Source organism: Schistosoma haematobium, chromosome ZW (genome assembly GCF_000699445.3).
Source record: "Schistosoma haematobium chromosome ZW, whole genome shotgun sequence".
In the NCBI taxonomy this organism is placed as follows: domain Eukaryota; kingdom Metazoa; phylum Platyhelminthes; class Trematoda; order Strigeidida; family Schistosomatidae; genus Schistosoma; species Schistosoma haematobium.
The window spans coordinates 11,865,426-11,883,616 of record NC_067195.1 but is presented as its reverse complement, the minus strand read 5'-3'; the positions used below and the strand labels follow the sequence as shown (position 1 = coordinate 11,883,616).

Here is an 18,191-nt window from a genome sequence, read left to right as displayed (position 1 = left end):
TTGATGCGGACCAAGTAAGTAGTATATGGCTTATACATCCACAAATGATAGGACAAAAGGAGAAGTTTAACAGCATGAAATGCCTCTTGAAAGATTTCGTCAGCATATTTTTAATTAATCATAATTAACTATGATTTTCAGCAACTATTTTGGCGGTAAGACTCACAAACAGGATTGGATTATGGTCCCTCTCTGTCATTATTTACAAATTTTAACGATCTCCACGAATACTGCACTATAAAATGATGTGATTGACCATTTGCTTCGGTTGGAATTATTACACAAAACATTTGTGTATACATTACAAACCTACAACAAAATTGATATCTTATAAGAACTTTCGCTCAAACTTGGATAAATCGTTTCACGATAGTTGGGCCCCGGTTGTACGGAAGACGTTGGGAAGGGAATTATATTTTTAAAAATCTCAGTGACTAAAATTTGAGACAAATATAGTATTTTGTTTAGGATTCTGATTTGAGCCATCTCAAGGAAACAATCAAATTCAAATTTTTTGAGTATACATAGGGTCTATGAAAAGTAACTGTGTACTAAATAGATGGTTTGATCACGTCTAAATAGTGATTTTGAAACTTATCATTTCAATTTTCAGTTTTGATTCCCAATATAAAGCTATCCCCAAAGTCCCATTTAGTCTCTCTCCCATACTAGAGTGTGGATTAATAATATTGAATTGCGGTTTTGTGTCATTCGATATGAAGTTAAGTTCATACTAAATTGTTTCCGTATTAGAATAATCTTATTCATTCGTAACATAGCAATTACCATGTGTTCAACCTAACCTCATTAACAATCGTAACCATTTATTGAGATTAAACAGGTGAATATTCGGTTTAATTGATTGAGTAATTTGTAAGTTTTGTCATGTTTTACTAATATTTTCCACGTTTCTGGAAAACGTTTCACGTAACATTTATAACTATGAATTTTTAACAAAATCATGGGTTGTTAACAACTACTTATACATAATAAACGTTTTGTGACTAGCCTCAGAACAGTGTTTTACCCATAAGAAAAGATGATAATTAAAAACTGAAGGCATATGAAATCAGAAACGAAGAGAGATATTTTTTATCAAACTACCAAGCGTAGACAGTCCATGTGGAACAAATGCAATACATTTTTATTGACCACTAGGTAAATATTGATTTATCACTATTCGGTCATTTGTTTTGTCTATTGAAGTCAATTTACCAAGTATCCTTTACAATGAAATCAAACAATCGACCTTTACCTGGAAATGGTCTTTTCTTTTTAAATCCAAAAGTTAGGTTGAAGCAGTGTCGAAAAATTAGTCGATCAAATGCATTAAAACTTTGTATGCCTAAAATGTATACACGTCTTAGTTTGTCTTAGGTGTCTTATTAAAACAATTTCAATTTGTATTCCGACATGCACGAGGTTATTATGCTTTCGACCCATGACTATCGAGTTTTGATCAGTACTGAAAAGGAGAATATGAACGTAATTTATTTCCAGTGATTATCTTAAATGGAATTCAAATAAAATGGATGTCATTTAGTTTGAGGATATATTTGGTACAATACTAGTATTTTATGAGACAAACAATGAATAATAATATGAGTATCAACGCGAAGGTTGGACTTGATAGTTTTAAATAAATTAAATTAATAATAAATGTACTTTTTTGTCATATCTCAATGAGTAGAAGGTTTTATTACTGACGTTTCGTGACTTAATGTAAGCCACTTCTTCGGGATAAATAGACAACCTTTGTATTATTTAAACTTGTGTTAATTTTATTTCGATTATTTATTTACTCTGAAAAAGTGGCTTACATTAAGTCAGGAAATGTCAGAAATACAATTATTTACTCATTGGAATATAACAAAAATGTATTTATTATTTATGAATGATAATCTTTTTTCACAGTTTTTAGCGCATTACGAATTTGTTCAATTCACACTGAATTCATCTAGGATTTGTATTTTGTTTTAATCAACAATCTTTTTTCAAAAAAGTTAAATTTGGTGTTTATATATATATATATATATATAAGTAGTTATATTACATCTATTTTTGTTTATTAATTTTTTTAAAACTAGTTTTATTCATTCTTACTATATGTTATTTTTTTCTAAAAAGGAAGCATTTTGGGAGAAGAAGCTCTGGAAAACTTGAAACACATAATCGGAATTATAAATTAAATAACTTGTAAAGTAGTGATTACATTTGGAACAAACTAATGACTGAGATAAAGAAACCATGAGATTAAATCTTGGTTCCATGAATTGAAATTTTCTCGAAAAGGGGACAATGAAAGATAATGTCACGAATGGTACCACTGACAGTAATTTGAAAGTGTTGTGTTCAATGAGTTGTATGACTTAGTTATAAACTTTTCAGTGTCTTTCTGGACAATAACATCAGCACATACTTTTGAAACAAGTTACATATTATAGAAGAATTTAATGATGAATAAGGCATCCAGTTCAATTGTACACATCACTCTAAATCTTCCTTCTGAGCTTGAAATTTTCTTCGTCATCACTAGGAGTAAATTCGTTACGACAAAACATTAACCAACACTTAATTCGTAACAATTTCCGCTTGAATTTAAGCAGTGATAACTGCAAAATAAAGTCCTTAACGGATATAATACTTCTGGAGATGCTTTGTTCAACTGAGATTTTTTAGAGATAATCTATATTTTTTAGGAAAAGAAAGTGAAAGTAAAACAAAGAAACAAAGTTGTAAAACACCCTGACTTATATCAATTTGAAATGGATTATTAATAAGAAATAGTTTAGTTAGATATTAAAAATTTAAGCTATTGACAACTGAAGTAAATATCTCTGTACTTCTGTTTTTAATCCATAATGTTACGTCATCTGAGTGATCTTACAAGAAAGTTTATCACATTGTCCCATCAATCCATGTGAATTATGCAAGCGCTTATCAATTATAACTTTAAATCTGTTAAAGCCCATTAAGTAAAGCTGTATTTTTTGCTAAGCGAAAAATTTCCACAGCCATAGGTAAAGCGGTTTCTCGCAGCTAACTGAGAACTAGTTTACATGAGGTTTGGAACTGTGCTTAATATTCTGAAGGTGTAAAGCATCACATTCATTGTGAAACGTGTTGGTTTCGAGTCTAATTTTGTGTGTTTTGACGAGTGCGTATTGTTGAGGAGTCGAGAACAAAATAGAATTGGTGCCTATTGCCCACTTTATTTTCAACCGTATTTCAGCTAATATTCTTTTCGTGATGGGAACTATTTTCAAACTATGATAATTTCTACAAATAAAACTAACCAAAGAAAATTTTTGTTCTGCTCGATTTATAAAGTAGTTATGCGGTTCTGTAAATAACAGTATTAAATATAACTAAATATTTCATAAAATATATATTTAGTATGTCTATGATAAGTAATTATATATATCACTTGAGGGTCGTTCACGGAATCAGTCAGTGAGTAAACTTTTAACCAGTCCAAATTTAACTACTAATCATATTATCTGAGACTGTCCTTGGTAGCCTTTGAGATCAATATCAAGATGTCAATTTAAACAAAATCCATTTTGCTAAAATAACGAAACCATATACTAATTCGATCATACATATATGCCGAATTCTACGTCATACCATAAAGTCTATCGAAAAAATTCTATTTAACAAAATTTCAAATCCGTCATAATTCTGTAAGAGAAGTAGTTGGAGGCAGCGGGGAAATTCCTGAATCTAGTTTTCGTGTTGGTTAGGAATCATCGGCAAGAAATATCTTCAATATTTAGAGAACTCATATTCTCAGTGGGATTACAAATCATGTCACGCAGTTTCAAAACTTGTGTACTTACTACACACATATCCATGTTGTGAATAGCTCCAGTCGGAATCACACTGGAGGAATCAATTTCCTCAAGATCGAAAGTACAGCTTGCTTATGAGTGTCAACTAGCACGAAAACGGAGATTTAGAGTTTTTTGTCGATTATCATCAACCCCCTTACATCAAAATACAGTGTAAACAGTGTTAAGTCACTTAGACCAGTGACCAGTGATCTCGTCTCTGTTATGGTTCACATTCACTTTTGACCACGAACTACATCAGTGTGTACTTCTTGCAATTTCTCAACATCGACTATCCTAGATCGCAAAGAAAGTTGTTTAGATAATTGATATGAATGAACTGATTACATTAAAACCTACTAATTCTTTACGATTGGCAAATCGGACACTTTCTAACCACCAAGTTACAAATGGGTTTTTACATAGAGCACAAAATCCAGCTGTTTGCCATTGTTTTGATCCTATAATACTTTCTAACCAAGGATTGCTAACACCAATACTAAAAATATGAATAATACATTTTAGATAAAGTTCAATATTACTCAATAAATCCTAAACGGGATAATTTTCGTAAGACAATTTCCTATATGAAAAAATTTTTGCATCAAAATAAAGGGAATATCAAACAGTCTACTTTCAATGTTAAAACATTTTCTTTATACGTTGAAGTAAATAAATCGTTTCGTGTGAATGGATTAGCTTCAGCGTAGAATTCTTTTAATTTCAACTGTGTAAACTGGAATTATAGAAAAACAAAACATAATTTATTCAGACTGAACTTTGATTGAAGATTATTCGGGTTTGAAGTTAGCATTTATTATCATCAACCGACGTCATCTGGAGAATGATTAAGAACAAGTATATATGTGACAATTACTTCGTTGTCGGACTACTTAGAATTATAGATTAATAACTCTACATAAAATCAAATCTAGGACATTCCGGGTTATGGAGAGCACAGTGCTTTCAAACCAGTGCAACGATTCATATTACCAACTTTTATCATTCCTCACTGAATGACGTTAAAGTAAAATTTTAGATTGACGTAAGTTGAAAATTACTACCGTTTACTTCGACTTAGTCGTGAGAATAAATAGTGATTGTTCTAGATTTGATCCTATGATGCGTCATGGATTTAGACTTCGTAGAAGTTCAGTACTAAGATGAAACAGATATACTAATCTCGCTAACTGTTTGTAATTCTACAGCAGTTGTTGAATAGTAATAAAAGCGAATTTCATCATAAAGTGTAGTCTCATAAAATAACCCCCATTTTATAAAGTGACTTACGTTGGATGGTAAAAGTTGTAAGTTATTACCAGCTAAGTCTAAAACTGTTAGTGATTTCAGTTGCCCGAATGTCTAAAATCCAAATTCTCTAAATAAATATCACACTACTCACCTCAGGTAATCGTGTTAAAAAGTTCTTATGTAAAAGAAGTGTTTTCATATTTTGTAGTAGACCAAAATTAAATGGCAATGTCAAAATATGATTATAACCTAGATTTAAATATTCTAATTTGTTGAGCATTGAACACATTGACTCTGGTAGTGTCGTCAATTTATTATGAGAACTCGACAAGTATTTCAAATGGGCTAAACTAAACAAAGTAAATTAATGATATTTTTTATACTTGGATATTGAGTCATTTAGTGCATTAATGCAATTATGATTGAAATTTATGTATTCAAGATTAACCAACCGTTCTATAGAAAATTTAAGTTATTTAGTAGATATCAACTACCGAAAATTGTACTTGGAATAGATTGAAGTTGATTGCTATACATACTGATTGATTTGAGTGACGTCAATTCAAATACAGAATTAGGTATTGTTGTAAACCAGTTGTGACCTAAATTAATCGATTGTAGCTGATAAATAAATTAATAGAGAATATTAAACAATGAAAGGGACAAACTCACATGTTTTGGTAGAATTGGCAGATCAGATAAATTATTTGAACGTAGATCTAATATTACAAGCCAGTTAAGAAATTCAATGTTGTATGGTAAATGATAAAGTTTTTTATTACTTAAACTCAAACGTTTTTGTTGAGTTGTGATTGCGCGTAAAACAATTAAATCAACATTTTTCATGTCTATTTGAATAAACAAAACCATACCATCATTTAACGTACATTGAAACAGTATTTACAAAATCGTGAATTCACATGCTAGCTATTTGAGACAGTTTCAAATGTTATGCAATAATGATTATTTAATTAGATTTAGCCATCATTTTCTCCTCATTTGAAATTGTCACAAATAAGAAATGCTATGAGACCAACTTAGTTGGTAAGAGTTTAAACTTTATAATAATTTCTGAATTGAGCATTTCATCTGATACTCGAAACACTTGATAATGAAAGGTGATGTGGTATTTGTATGAACTAATGATTCCTTTGTACTTGATGACTGCTTGATTACAAATTCCAAATGCAATACGTTCGCTCGTGAACAAGGAAGATGTTGACGATGTTAATATTGATCGGAAAAGAAGCATATAGCTTAATAAAAACTTTGGCATTTCCAGACAAGCCGATTTCGCTCCCTTATACAACTCTCAAGTAACTACTACCAGACCATGTAAAGTGTACAAATTTCGAATGCAGTAAAGGAGAAAAATTTCATAAAACGATTCATCAAGACATCAGGAATCTCACTACTTTAATACTTCGTCCCAGTCCAAAGCGTAATCTATGTTATTCGTATAACGATTCATTGAGAAGTTGCGAATCAGGTCACGAAGATAAGCGCAAGTTTGGTAAATGCGTGTTCTGTGACAAGTTTCACCCATGTAATTCATGTGTGTTTTGTAATTCTAAATGCTTTAAATGTGGTGAGATTGGACACATTCAGTCGGCTTGTGATGCTACGGTTCACTTGACTGCAACTAATGCTAAAATTTGTAATTGCGATCCCATTAATTTGGGTGTTACTAATGATCATTCATCTTTACCCACACTTCGAAAAGCGGTATAGAGTCACATGGCAGTCCAGAGTCAGATGAAACTCAGAATCAATGTGTTTCTAATCAACCAACTTATCAGATTTATCATGTTATTGTACCGGATATGGTTTTTCCCTAATGATTCACATATTTCTGACTAAATTTCTTACAAATCTGAGGAAAATACGTTGAATGAATCATATCATGATCGAAAACCTGATGCGGATTTGATAGATGCTGATTTTTGTAATGATCGATAATTGTTTAATGAAATTCTTAAATTTGAGGAAAATATTTCACAAAAATCAAATTCTGATTTCATATCAAATGTCATTTGTTCTCACAATGGATTTATCTCTAGTGATATCCCTAATGAATGTGACAAATATGTTCCGAATGAGTCGAATTCTAGTCACATTCCTGATGTTATCGTATCAGATGTTGGATATTCTCGCAGCCAATGTGTGTTGAGCAGAATCCCTAGTCAGTGGTTTGATGAATCAGAGGAAATAGCAAGTTTTCCTGAAGTATTCAGAGAACCAGTTTCCTCAGATATGTAATAGTGTAATAATTGAAGTGTGAGGTATTTGAAGATAATTCAAATTAGGAACGTCAAATTGTTCATAACATTGTGACGTAAGAACCCAACATTATTTCGTGGAGGAGGATAGTGTTGGAAAGTCTATCATGCAAATTCTGGATATCTGTGGTTTCACTACACAACCGACATGGTGATTGTATACAATTCCAGGACACAGACGAGTCCGTTCGAATTTCAGTTATTAACTCTAATACTAATGAGTACATTCTAGATAGTGTAGAGTCTATATCCAATACACTGCTGAACAGACATTGGATGAAATTAAGAAGACGTACAATCAGTTACAGAAACTTAGATTCCAATTTAAGATGTGGCGGATGTGGTGTTTGTATGAACTAACGATTCCTTTGCACTTGATGACTGTTTGATTCCGAATTATAAATACAATACGTTTGTTCGTGCTCATATAGTTCTTCTTAGTTATTTCTGGGATTCTTAGTTTGTACTAATATTTTAACTACTCCTAATCATCACAAATGATATTTGATATTAATATGAATAAGGAATGGTTTAATTATTACTTACTTACTTTAAGTTGCATCTAACGTATTGACGTTACTATTAAATGATTATTCACTAGTTTTATAAATTTCAATAAATCAGTTTATTGATACTCACTGGTTAGTCGATAAACGACCTTAACCTTGTGATTATTGGAGATACATTTAGCTGGATATTTTAAAGTGCTGAACTTAATTTTTATTGATACTAGGTGAAGAGGGTATATCTCAATAAATAATGTTGGTAATAAAATATTTACTAAAAATGGTATCTAACAGCAACTTGTTTGATAGTAGTTATAGATGGTTGTGTGTAGTTTAATAATTAAACTAGGATGCAATCCCTGTCCACTATTTCCTAGTTTCAAATGTTTTCTTTTATAATTTGAATTCGATTTGAGGTGCAAAGGCTTTTTTGGGAATTACTTATGGAAACGTTCTCGACTTTCTTCGTATAATTGCACATATGTAAATATAAATAGCCTTACTAGACAAAGAGTGTAATTAAAATACCAAGTCTTAAGTTAAACGAAAGACACCTGCAGTAGTCCTCGTATATTTCTATGCAATCTATTTTAATGAACAACTTTATCCATTGACTCAGTCATTTTATCATGGCCAGGAAGTCTATGACCCTCCTGCGTGCCCGAGTTATCTGTGGTCTTGTTGACTATGTCCGTGTATTTTTTGTGTGCTTGGTCCGTATGTTTTCTAGCAAGACCTTTTCTACAGCACTGGGTTGCCAACCCCACGCTCAACCCTCCTCCTTTACCCTAGCTTGTGACCGGCGGAGAAGACCAACTAGACCGTTTTGTAGCAGCTGAATGTTGAAGATGATAATAATAAACATAAGTGGTGAGGATTAGATATTTTTTAATCGACACAAAATTACAGGACTTGTTAATAAAATCTAACAATCATAAAGTAGATGCTTAATTTGCAAAATGTCCACCAATTGTCTCAAAATGACTCAAACTTCATTGTTCTTGTATTTTCATACAAATTGCATCTTGTTTCCATTCTTTACTGTTCGATCCTCTTTTCTCCCTGCTGCCAGACCTTCTGTTCACGACTAACATCATATACTACTTATGTCAATATAAGTAGCACACACCACACTATATAGTGTAGCATAGTATAGTATTGTTTTGTATTGTGTGTTGACAGACTTCAGTATTTCATAATATTTGAGTGCATATTAAAAGAAAACTCCGGTTTTAATATTAAAGTGAATGACACATTTGATTGCTGGGGCTTTCATGTCATACAGTATTGGAAATTATGATGAATAAATATAGAATGTCGGGAACTTCCATAGAAAACTGTGCAAACAGAACAAACGCGGGTGTTCGTATGTAATGTTATTGTGTCAACAAAACGATTTTCACTAGACTTCATACCATATTTTTTATTGCTTCATAGAAAACGTCCAAGAAAGTACACAGCATTGTATAGTCTCTTTACGTAAGCACTTATTGTGTTCATAGATTATGGAAAACTGCAGTCGGAATCGACAATACCAGAGTGTTCGTTGAGGCTGTTTACCCTACCCACTCTTATTTGGCTTCGTTATAAACATCTTTTCGGAGACAGCGCTCTCATTGTTTGTATTTTTAGAGACTAATGTTCCACCAGATGACTCACTTGTTGAATTGCAACACACAGATGAGATAACCTTATTCGACGAAGTCTTACAAAATTCAGGGTCTCTCGATCAGTTCGAATAACACTGGTTAAATACTTAGGGCGCGTTTATCTCTCTAAATGCGTAATATTATTACAAGAATAATTTGCGTCAACACCAGAACTATAAATAGGGAGTGAAATGGCTGAATAAATGTACCACATGTGGCTTTTACAAAAAATTATTATCAGTTTCGTCATGACTGGGCGCCTAGTTCCAATCAAAACACAATACTTTAGTGTGTTCATTGTCTGTGAGATGTCACTGAGTCTGGCCAAGTCATACACCAGGCTAAGGCATTTCTAAGATGGGTGATGGATCACTGAACGCCGAACTGGATACTGGACATCATCATGCTCAAGAGTGACCAACGGAGATTATTCGTTGGCACGTCATGGACTGAGGCATGGAGTATTTGTCCAACTCTGTATTTCTACAATCTATTTTCATAATACATGATGTTGTCTCTGTTAGGCTACTTATTATAATATGTCACCAAGTGAGACGGTTGACATGTATCCCACGTTAGGATAAGCTTGGTTAAATTTCAACCACAAAGTGCGACTTCGAAGTAAACTAGGAGGAAACACCATACCCGACTAGACCAAGTAAACGGATCATCAATACAGGTTACCTACATTCACGATCTACATGTGCTTGTAGCAACCAAAGTTTTTGTAGGACCGGCAAAATGTCATTGCGTTCTAACCGAATCATGCGGCAGTCGGGTCACTGAATATCAAACAGTTCACCTATCCTCATCAAGGTCAAATACAACCCGTGTGCATCAGTTAATTGCATGTCATGAACTGGCCCATGCAGCAGTGGTCGCACTCCGCTCCTTGTAATACTCATATTAATATATTTCTGTAATACCGTCGTTTGTGTTGTACGTTTATGAAAGTAGCCATAGTACCTGGATACAATGAAGGTGTAGTCCGCGTTAGGTGCTAACCATGAGGTATGACTTCAACGTTAGCTGATTGGTCTAACTTGAGTTAGCCTCCAATCATTCAACATCGAGCACCTACGTTGATAGTCTAAAGTTTCTTCGAAGTACTGCTTGGGTATTTCGGGACCAAATCGTGGTCTATTTTGCAGTCAAACTTATCAGATTTCTCATGTTAGTTCACCAGATATCAGTTGTCTTAATGATGCACATATTTCTGATGAACTTTCCTATAAAAGTGAGGAAGATATGCCGAATGAATCAAATCATGAACACAAATCTGATAGGATTTTGTTAGATGCTGGTTTTCCTAATGATCCATTATTCACCAATGAAACTCTTAATGAATTTGAGGAAAATAATCCAGAAGTACCAAATCCTAACGATTTCATACCAAATGTTATTTGTTCTCATGATGCATTTGTTTCTTGTAGGAAACTCGTTCAATGCCAAGTACCAGTCCTAAATGAGCTTGACCTTCATTATAGTTTGGATGATTTCATATCAATATGCGTTAAAGAGAATGAACATTGATCGTATTTCGATTCCCGAGCTGCTGAATTCTAACTGCCGATCACTAATCAACAAAGTGGACTATCTGCAATTCCTACTAAGTCAAAATATGTATCGTAAATGTAGTGTCATCACAAGACCGATTTTGAATCTTTTGTGTGTGGAAATCCCTCCATATATACATTTGCACTTTGTTCCTATTGATTCTTTTAGTTGTACATTGTCAGTCTTTTCGACTCCATTTGAGTTGTTAATATTTGTATTTTATTATAGTTTTTATTTTTCTTACGCCTTCACGAAGTTTCCGCGTTTCTTTCTGAACTGCATTTATGTTGTTTTACTTGGTACTTAGTCTTGGCGGCAGCCATATTTGTTTGTTCCTCCTTTTGATTGCGTTGCTTGTATTGACTGGAATTCTGCATTTTTGATTGTGAATTGAGGCACTCTTCCAGAATTGGAAACACTCTGTGTTATAAAGCAACCAAATATTATCTTTTGAACGAATCTGTGCGTGGTCTATCCAGACAGGATAGAACAACATTTATTTCTTGTGATTGGTAATTTTCTTGCATACATCATCAACTTCCTTATTTATTGTAACTTAGATTTAATTAATTGAACAATTATTGGTTGGATAGCTGGGTGGTCATATTTGTTTAGGTAACGATGTACATTTAAATTCATGATGAATTATAGAACCGTCACTTTACCCAATCAATTTGTTTTGGCTTCAACCGGGCAAGGGCGCGTATCTAACCAACCTAAACAGCTATTCTTCAGTCCAAACCATACTTTGGATCTTAAACTTGGTTAAATGATTTACAGAACGACTGCCTAGTATCACTACGTAATTTCAAAATTTGTAGTCAGGATCGATCGAACAATCAAAAGAGGTGTGGCGGCGGTGTAGGTACGTTTATAAACGTAAACTGGTGTCGATCTTCGTTTGTGTGTTTTAAGTTTTCAAATGACTTTATCGAGTGTCTAACTCTAAGATGTCATCTAAAACAGCTGAATAAATACAAATATGTTTATGTTATCAATATCTACGTGACTCCAGACTGCACATCATCTGCGTTGTCTGTTTTTGCTGATGAATTCACTGAGTTCGCTGTTACTGCTTTCAGTGATTCACTTTCACTTGTATGAGGTGTTTCAATTCATGTGACTGTAGCTTCCTTACGTCATTAGGTCACCAAAATGTTGTAGACTTTCCTACCCGTTTGGATGCTCATTTAGACTTCATTTTCATTAACGATGTGGGTATATATGCGATTCGTAAACGTCCTCCATTGTCTGGCTCGGGTCACTGTATTATTCGTGTTTTACCTAAAGTAAATAGAAAGCATGGGAAGAGTACACTCTTACATCAAACCAAGAAAGTCAAATATAGGAATTACTCAGAAGAAAATATCCAAAATCTGAAATACATTTTTCATACGACTAACTGGGAATTATTCACAGATGACTCGCTGGAAGACACTACTGATGTTATCACTTGTTACCTTAAATTCTGTTTTGATATTTGTTTTCCCATGTAAACCATTTTTGTAAGTTTTGGTCGACTTACATCTTCACAACTAAAACGACTACAGAGGGTGAAAGAAAGAATGTACAAGGAGGAAATCTCTAATGAAGTTCGTAAGCTAAATGGTCTGATAAACCTAGAGATTAGACGTCTCAACTCTGTGTTTACTCAAAGACTCTTGTCTTGCAAAAACTCTCCAAGTATGTGGAAACTCTTTAAAGAACTTACAGGTGACAGGCAGATTCGGAGCGATAACCAGCTGAATGTTTGTGACTTAAATAAGTCTTTTGTACGGCAGTCATCTGATGTGATGCTCTCTTTATCCACAGGTTTAAAGAATAGCTGTGTTCCTAGTTTCACCGAAACCGATGTCCAAAATGTCTCCAGTCACTTAATTTATCCCGATGTTTGGGACCTGATGGTATCCCAAACATCCTTTTCAAAAATGTGCTGACGTCCTATGTTATACATTCACGGCTATCTTTAACAGATCCTTCTCATCTAATCTCATACCGAAAGTGTGGAGAAAGATGAAGACAATCCCTGTACCCAAGAAAGTATCTGGCGATAATAATGTAAAGTTTAGACCTTTTGCAATAACTTCACCCTTCCTCAAAACAATGGAAAAATTAATAATACTTCCACTTTAGCCTGCGATAAAAGAGCATATTGATCCGTATCAGTTTGCTTACAGATGCAGAAGAAGCACCTTAGATGCTGTTGCTAATCTGTATCACAATATAGTGTTCATATCAGAAAAGAGGAAGAAGTATGTTCGATGCGCTTTTCTGGACTATTTATTAATTATTTACTAATAAATAACAAGTTAACCAGCGTCAACACTGACGCCTGGATAACCAACTGGCTATGTTCCTACCTCTCTGGAAGGAAACAGTATACTGTATTCGGAGGAAAGTGTTCGGAGTCTCTACTGTCTCATGAAGGTGTACCAAATGGAGCTGTTCTTTCACCTCTCCTTTTCTCTTTTTTTCTGCATGATCTGCTATCTTCCACAGAACACACTTTTGTGAAATATGCGGATGATCTTGTAGTGACTCACTCTTATCACGAGAACACGATTGGTTTATTGAAAACAATTATTATTATAACCAATTGTACCAGTGACTGTTTCAATATGCTTTTGTTTAACTGTGCTAGAAAGCATCCATTATTCAGGATCGATCAAACAATCAAAAGAGGTGTGGCGGCGGTGTAGGTACGTTTATAAACGTAAACTGGTGTCGATCTTCGTTTGTGTGTTTTAAGTTTTCAAATGACTTTATCGAGTGTCTAACTCTAAGATGTCATCTAAAACAGCTGAATAAATACAAATATGTTTATGTTATCAATATCTACGTGACTCCAGACTGCACATCATCTGCGTTGTCTGTTTTTGCTGATGAATTCACTGAGTTCGCTGTTACTGCTTTCAGTGATTCACTTTCACTTGTATGAGGTGTTTCAATTCATGTGACTGTAGCTTCCTTACGTCATTAGGTCACCAAAATGTTGTAGACTTTCCTACCCGTTTGGATGCTCATTTAGACTTCATTTTCATTAACGATGTGGGTATATATGCGATTCGTAAACGTCCTCCATTGTCTGGCTCGGGTCACTGTATTATTCGTGTTTTACCTAAAGTAAATAGAAAGCATGGGAAGAGTACACTCTTACATCAAACCAAGAAAGTCAAATATAGGAATTACTCAGAAGAAAATATCCAAAATCTGAAATACATTTTTCATACGACTAACTGGGAATTATTCACAGATGACTCGCTGGAAGACACTACTGATGTTATCACTTGTTACCTTAAATTCTGTTTTGATATTTGTTTTCCCATGTAAACCATTTTTGTAAGTTTTGGTCGACTTACATCTTCACAACTAAAACGACTACAGAGGGTGAAAGAAAGAATGTACAAGGAGGAAATCTCTAATGAAGTTCGTAAGCTAAATGGTCTGATAAACCTAGAGATTAGACGTCTCAACTCTGTGTTTACTCAAAGACTCTTGTCTTGCAAAAACTCTCCAAGTATGTGGAAACTCTTTAAAGAACTTACAGGTGACAGGCAGATTCGGAGCGATAACCAGCTGAATGTTTGTGACTTAAATAAGTCTTTTGTACGGCAGTCATCTGATGTGATGCTCTCTTTATCCACAGGTTTAAAGAATAGCTGTGTTCCTAGTTTCACCGAAACCGATGTCCAAAATGTCTCCAGTCACTTAATTTATCCCGATGTTTGGGACCTGATGGTATCCCAAACATCCTTTTCAAAAATGTGCTGACGTCCTATGTTATACATTCACGGCTATCTTTAACAGATCCTTCTCATCTAATCTCATACCGAAAGTGTGGAGAAAGATGAAGACAATCCCTGTACCCAAGAAAGTATCTGGCGATAATAATGTAAAGTTTAGACCTTTTGCAATAACTTCACCCTTCCTCAAAACAATGGAAAAATTAATAATACTTCCACTTTAGCCTGCGATAAAAGAGCATATTGATCCGTATCAGTTTGCTTACAGATGCAGAAGAAGCACCTTAGATGCTGTTGCTAATCTGTATCACAATATAGTGTTCATATCAGAAAAGAGGAAGAAGTATGTTCGATGCGCTTTTCTGGACTATTTATTAATTATTTACTAATAAATAACAAGTTAACCAGCGTCAACACTGACGCCTGGATAACCAACTGGCTATGTTCCTACCTCTCTGGAAGGAAACAGTATACTGTATTCGGAGGAAAGTGTTCGGAGTCTCTACTGTCTCATGAAGGTGTACCAAATGGAGCTGTTCTTTCACCTCTCCTTTTCTCTTTTTTTCTGCATGATCTGCTATCTTCCACAGAACACACTTTTGTGAAATATGCGGATGATCTTGTAGTGACTCACTCTTATCACGAGAACACGATTGGTTTATTGAAAACAATTATTATTATAACCAATTGTACCAGTGACTGTTTCAATATGCTTTTGTTTAACTGTGCTAAAAGCATCCATTATTCAGGATCGATCAAACAATCAAAAGAGGTGTGGCGGCGGTGTAGGTACGTTTATAAACGTAAACTGGTGTCGATCTTCGTTTGTGTGTTTTAAGTTTTCAAATGACTTTATCGAGTGTCTAACTCTAAGATGTCATCTAAAACAGCTGAATAAATACAAATATGTTTATGTTATCAATATCTACGTGACTCCAGACTGCACATCATCTGCGTTGTCTGTTTTTGCTGATGAATTCACTGAGTTCGCTGTTACTGCTTTCAGTGATTCACTTTCACTTGTATGAGGTGTTTCAATTCATGTGACTGTAGCTTCCTTACGTCATTAGGTCACCAAAATGTTGTAGACTTTCCTACCCGTTTGGATGCTCATTTAGACTTCATTTTCATTAACGATGTGGGTATATATGCGATTCGTAAACGTCCTCCATTGTCTGGCTCGGGTCACTGTATTATTCGTGTTTTACCTAAAGTAAATAGAAAGCATGGGAAGAGTACACTCTTACATCAAACCAAGAAAGTCAAATATAGGAATTACTCAGAAGAAAATATCCAAAATCTGAAATACATTTTTCATACGACTAACTGGGAATTATTCACAGATGACTCGCTGGAAGACACTACTGATGTTATCACTTGTTACCTTAAATTCTGTTTTGATATTTGTTTTCCCATGCAAACCATTTTTGTAAGTTTTGGTCGACTTACATCTTCACAACTAAAACGACTACAGAGGGTGAAAGAAAGAATGTACAAGGAGGAAATCTCTAATGAAGTTCGTAAGCTAAATGGTCTGATAAACCTAGAGATTAGACGTCTCAACTCTGTGTTTACTCAAAGACTCTTGTCTTGCAAAAACTCTCCAAGTATGTGGAAACTCTTTAAAGAACTTACAGGTGACAGGCAGATTCGGAGCGATAACCAGCTGAATGTTTGTGACTTAAATAAGTCTTTTGTACGGCAGTCATCTGATGTGATGCTCTCTTTATCCACAGGTTTAAAGAATAGCTGTGTTCCTAGTTTCACCGAAACCGATGTCCAAAATGTCTCCAGTCACTTAATTTATCCCGATGTTTGGGACCTGATGGTATCCCAAACATCCTTTTCAAAAATGTGCTGACGTCCTATGTTATACATTCACGGCTATCTTTAACAGATCCTTCTCATCTAATCTCATACCGAAAGTGTGGAGAAAGATGAAGACAATCCCTGTACCCAAGAAAGTATCTGGCGATAATAATGTAAAGTTTAGACCTTTTGCAATAACTTCACCCTTCCTCAAAACAATGGAAAAATTAATAATACTTCCACTTTAGCCTGCGATAAAAGAGCATATTGATCCGTATCAGTTTGCTTACAGATGCAGAAGAAGCACCTTAGATGCTGTTGCTAATCTGTATCACAATATAGTGTTCATATCAGAAAAGAGGAAGAAGTATGTTCGATGCGCTTTTCTGGACTATTTATTAATTATTTACTAATAAATAACAAGTTAACCAGCGTCAACACTGACGCCTGGATAACCAACTGGCTATGTTCCTACCTCTCTGGAAGGAAACAGTATACTGTATTCGGAGGAAAGTGTTCGGAGTCTCTACTGTCTCATGAAGGTGTACCAAATGGAGCTGTTCTTTCACCTCTCCTTTTCTCTTTTTTCTGCATGATCTGCTATCTTCCACAGAACACACTTTTGTGAAATATGCGGATGATCTTGTAGTGACTCACTCTTATCACGAGAACACGATTGGTTTATTGAAAACAATTATTATTATAACCAATTGTACCAGTGACTGTTTCAATATGCTTTTGTTTAACTGTGCTAAAAAGCATCCATTATTCAGGATCGATCAAACAATCAAAAGAGGTGTGGCGGCGGTGTAGGTACGTTTATAAACGTAAACTGGTGTCGATCTTCGTTTGTGTGTTTTAAGTTTTCAAATGACTTTATCGAGTGTCTAACTCTAAGATGTCATCTAAAACAGCTGAATAAATACAAATATGTTTATGTTATCAATATCTACGTGACTCCAGACTGCACATCATCTGCGTTGTCTGTTTTTGCTGATGAATTCACTGAGTTCGCTGTTACTGCTTTCAGTGATTCACTTTCACTTGTATGAGGTGTTTCAATTCATGTGACTGTAGCTTCCTTACGTCATTAGGTCACCAAAATGTTGTAGACTTTCCTACCCGTTTGGATGCTCATTTAGACTTCATTTTCATTAACGATGTGGGTATATATGCGATTCGTAAACGTCCTCCATTGTCTGGCTCGGGTCACTGTATTATTCGTGTTTTACCTAAAGTAAATAGAAAGCATGGGAAGAGTACACTCTTACATCAAACCAAGAAAGTCAAATATAGGAATTACTCAGAAGAAAATATCCAAAATCTGAAATACATTTTTCATACGACTAACTGGGAATTATTCACAGATGACTCGCTGGAAGACACTACTGATGTTATCACTTGTTACCTTAAATTCTGTTTTGATATTTGTTTTCCCATGTAAACCATTTTTGTAAGTTTTGGTCGACTTACATCTTCACAACTAAAACGACTACAGAGGGTGAAAGAAAGAATGTACAAGGAGGAAATCTCTAATGAAGTTCGTAAGCTAAATGGTCTGATAAAC

At 34.4% G+C, this 18,191-nt stretch overlaps 1 protein-coding gene across 1 annotated transcript; it reads right to left on the bottom strand.

Annotated features, from left to right (window-relative positions):
* Window positions 1-2,091: 2,091 nt before the first annotated feature.
* Window positions 2,092-5,927, bottom strand: LRRC69 (Leucine-rich repeat-containing protein 69; the record flags this gene model as incomplete). The annotated part of the gene is made up of 8 exons (XM_035731557.2): window positions 2,092-2,686; window positions 4,191-4,329; window positions 4,373-4,413; window positions 4,465-4,566; window positions 5,121-5,192; window positions 5,233-5,426; window positions 5,576-5,702; window positions 5,754-5,927. 8 exons carry the CDS (start codon window positions 5,925-5,927, stop codon window positions 2,561-2,563), a joined length of 975 nt encoding a protein of 324 aa, XP_035585914.1. The 3' UTR covers window positions 2,092-2,560.
* Window positions 5,928-18,191: the final 12,264 nt, after the last annotated feature.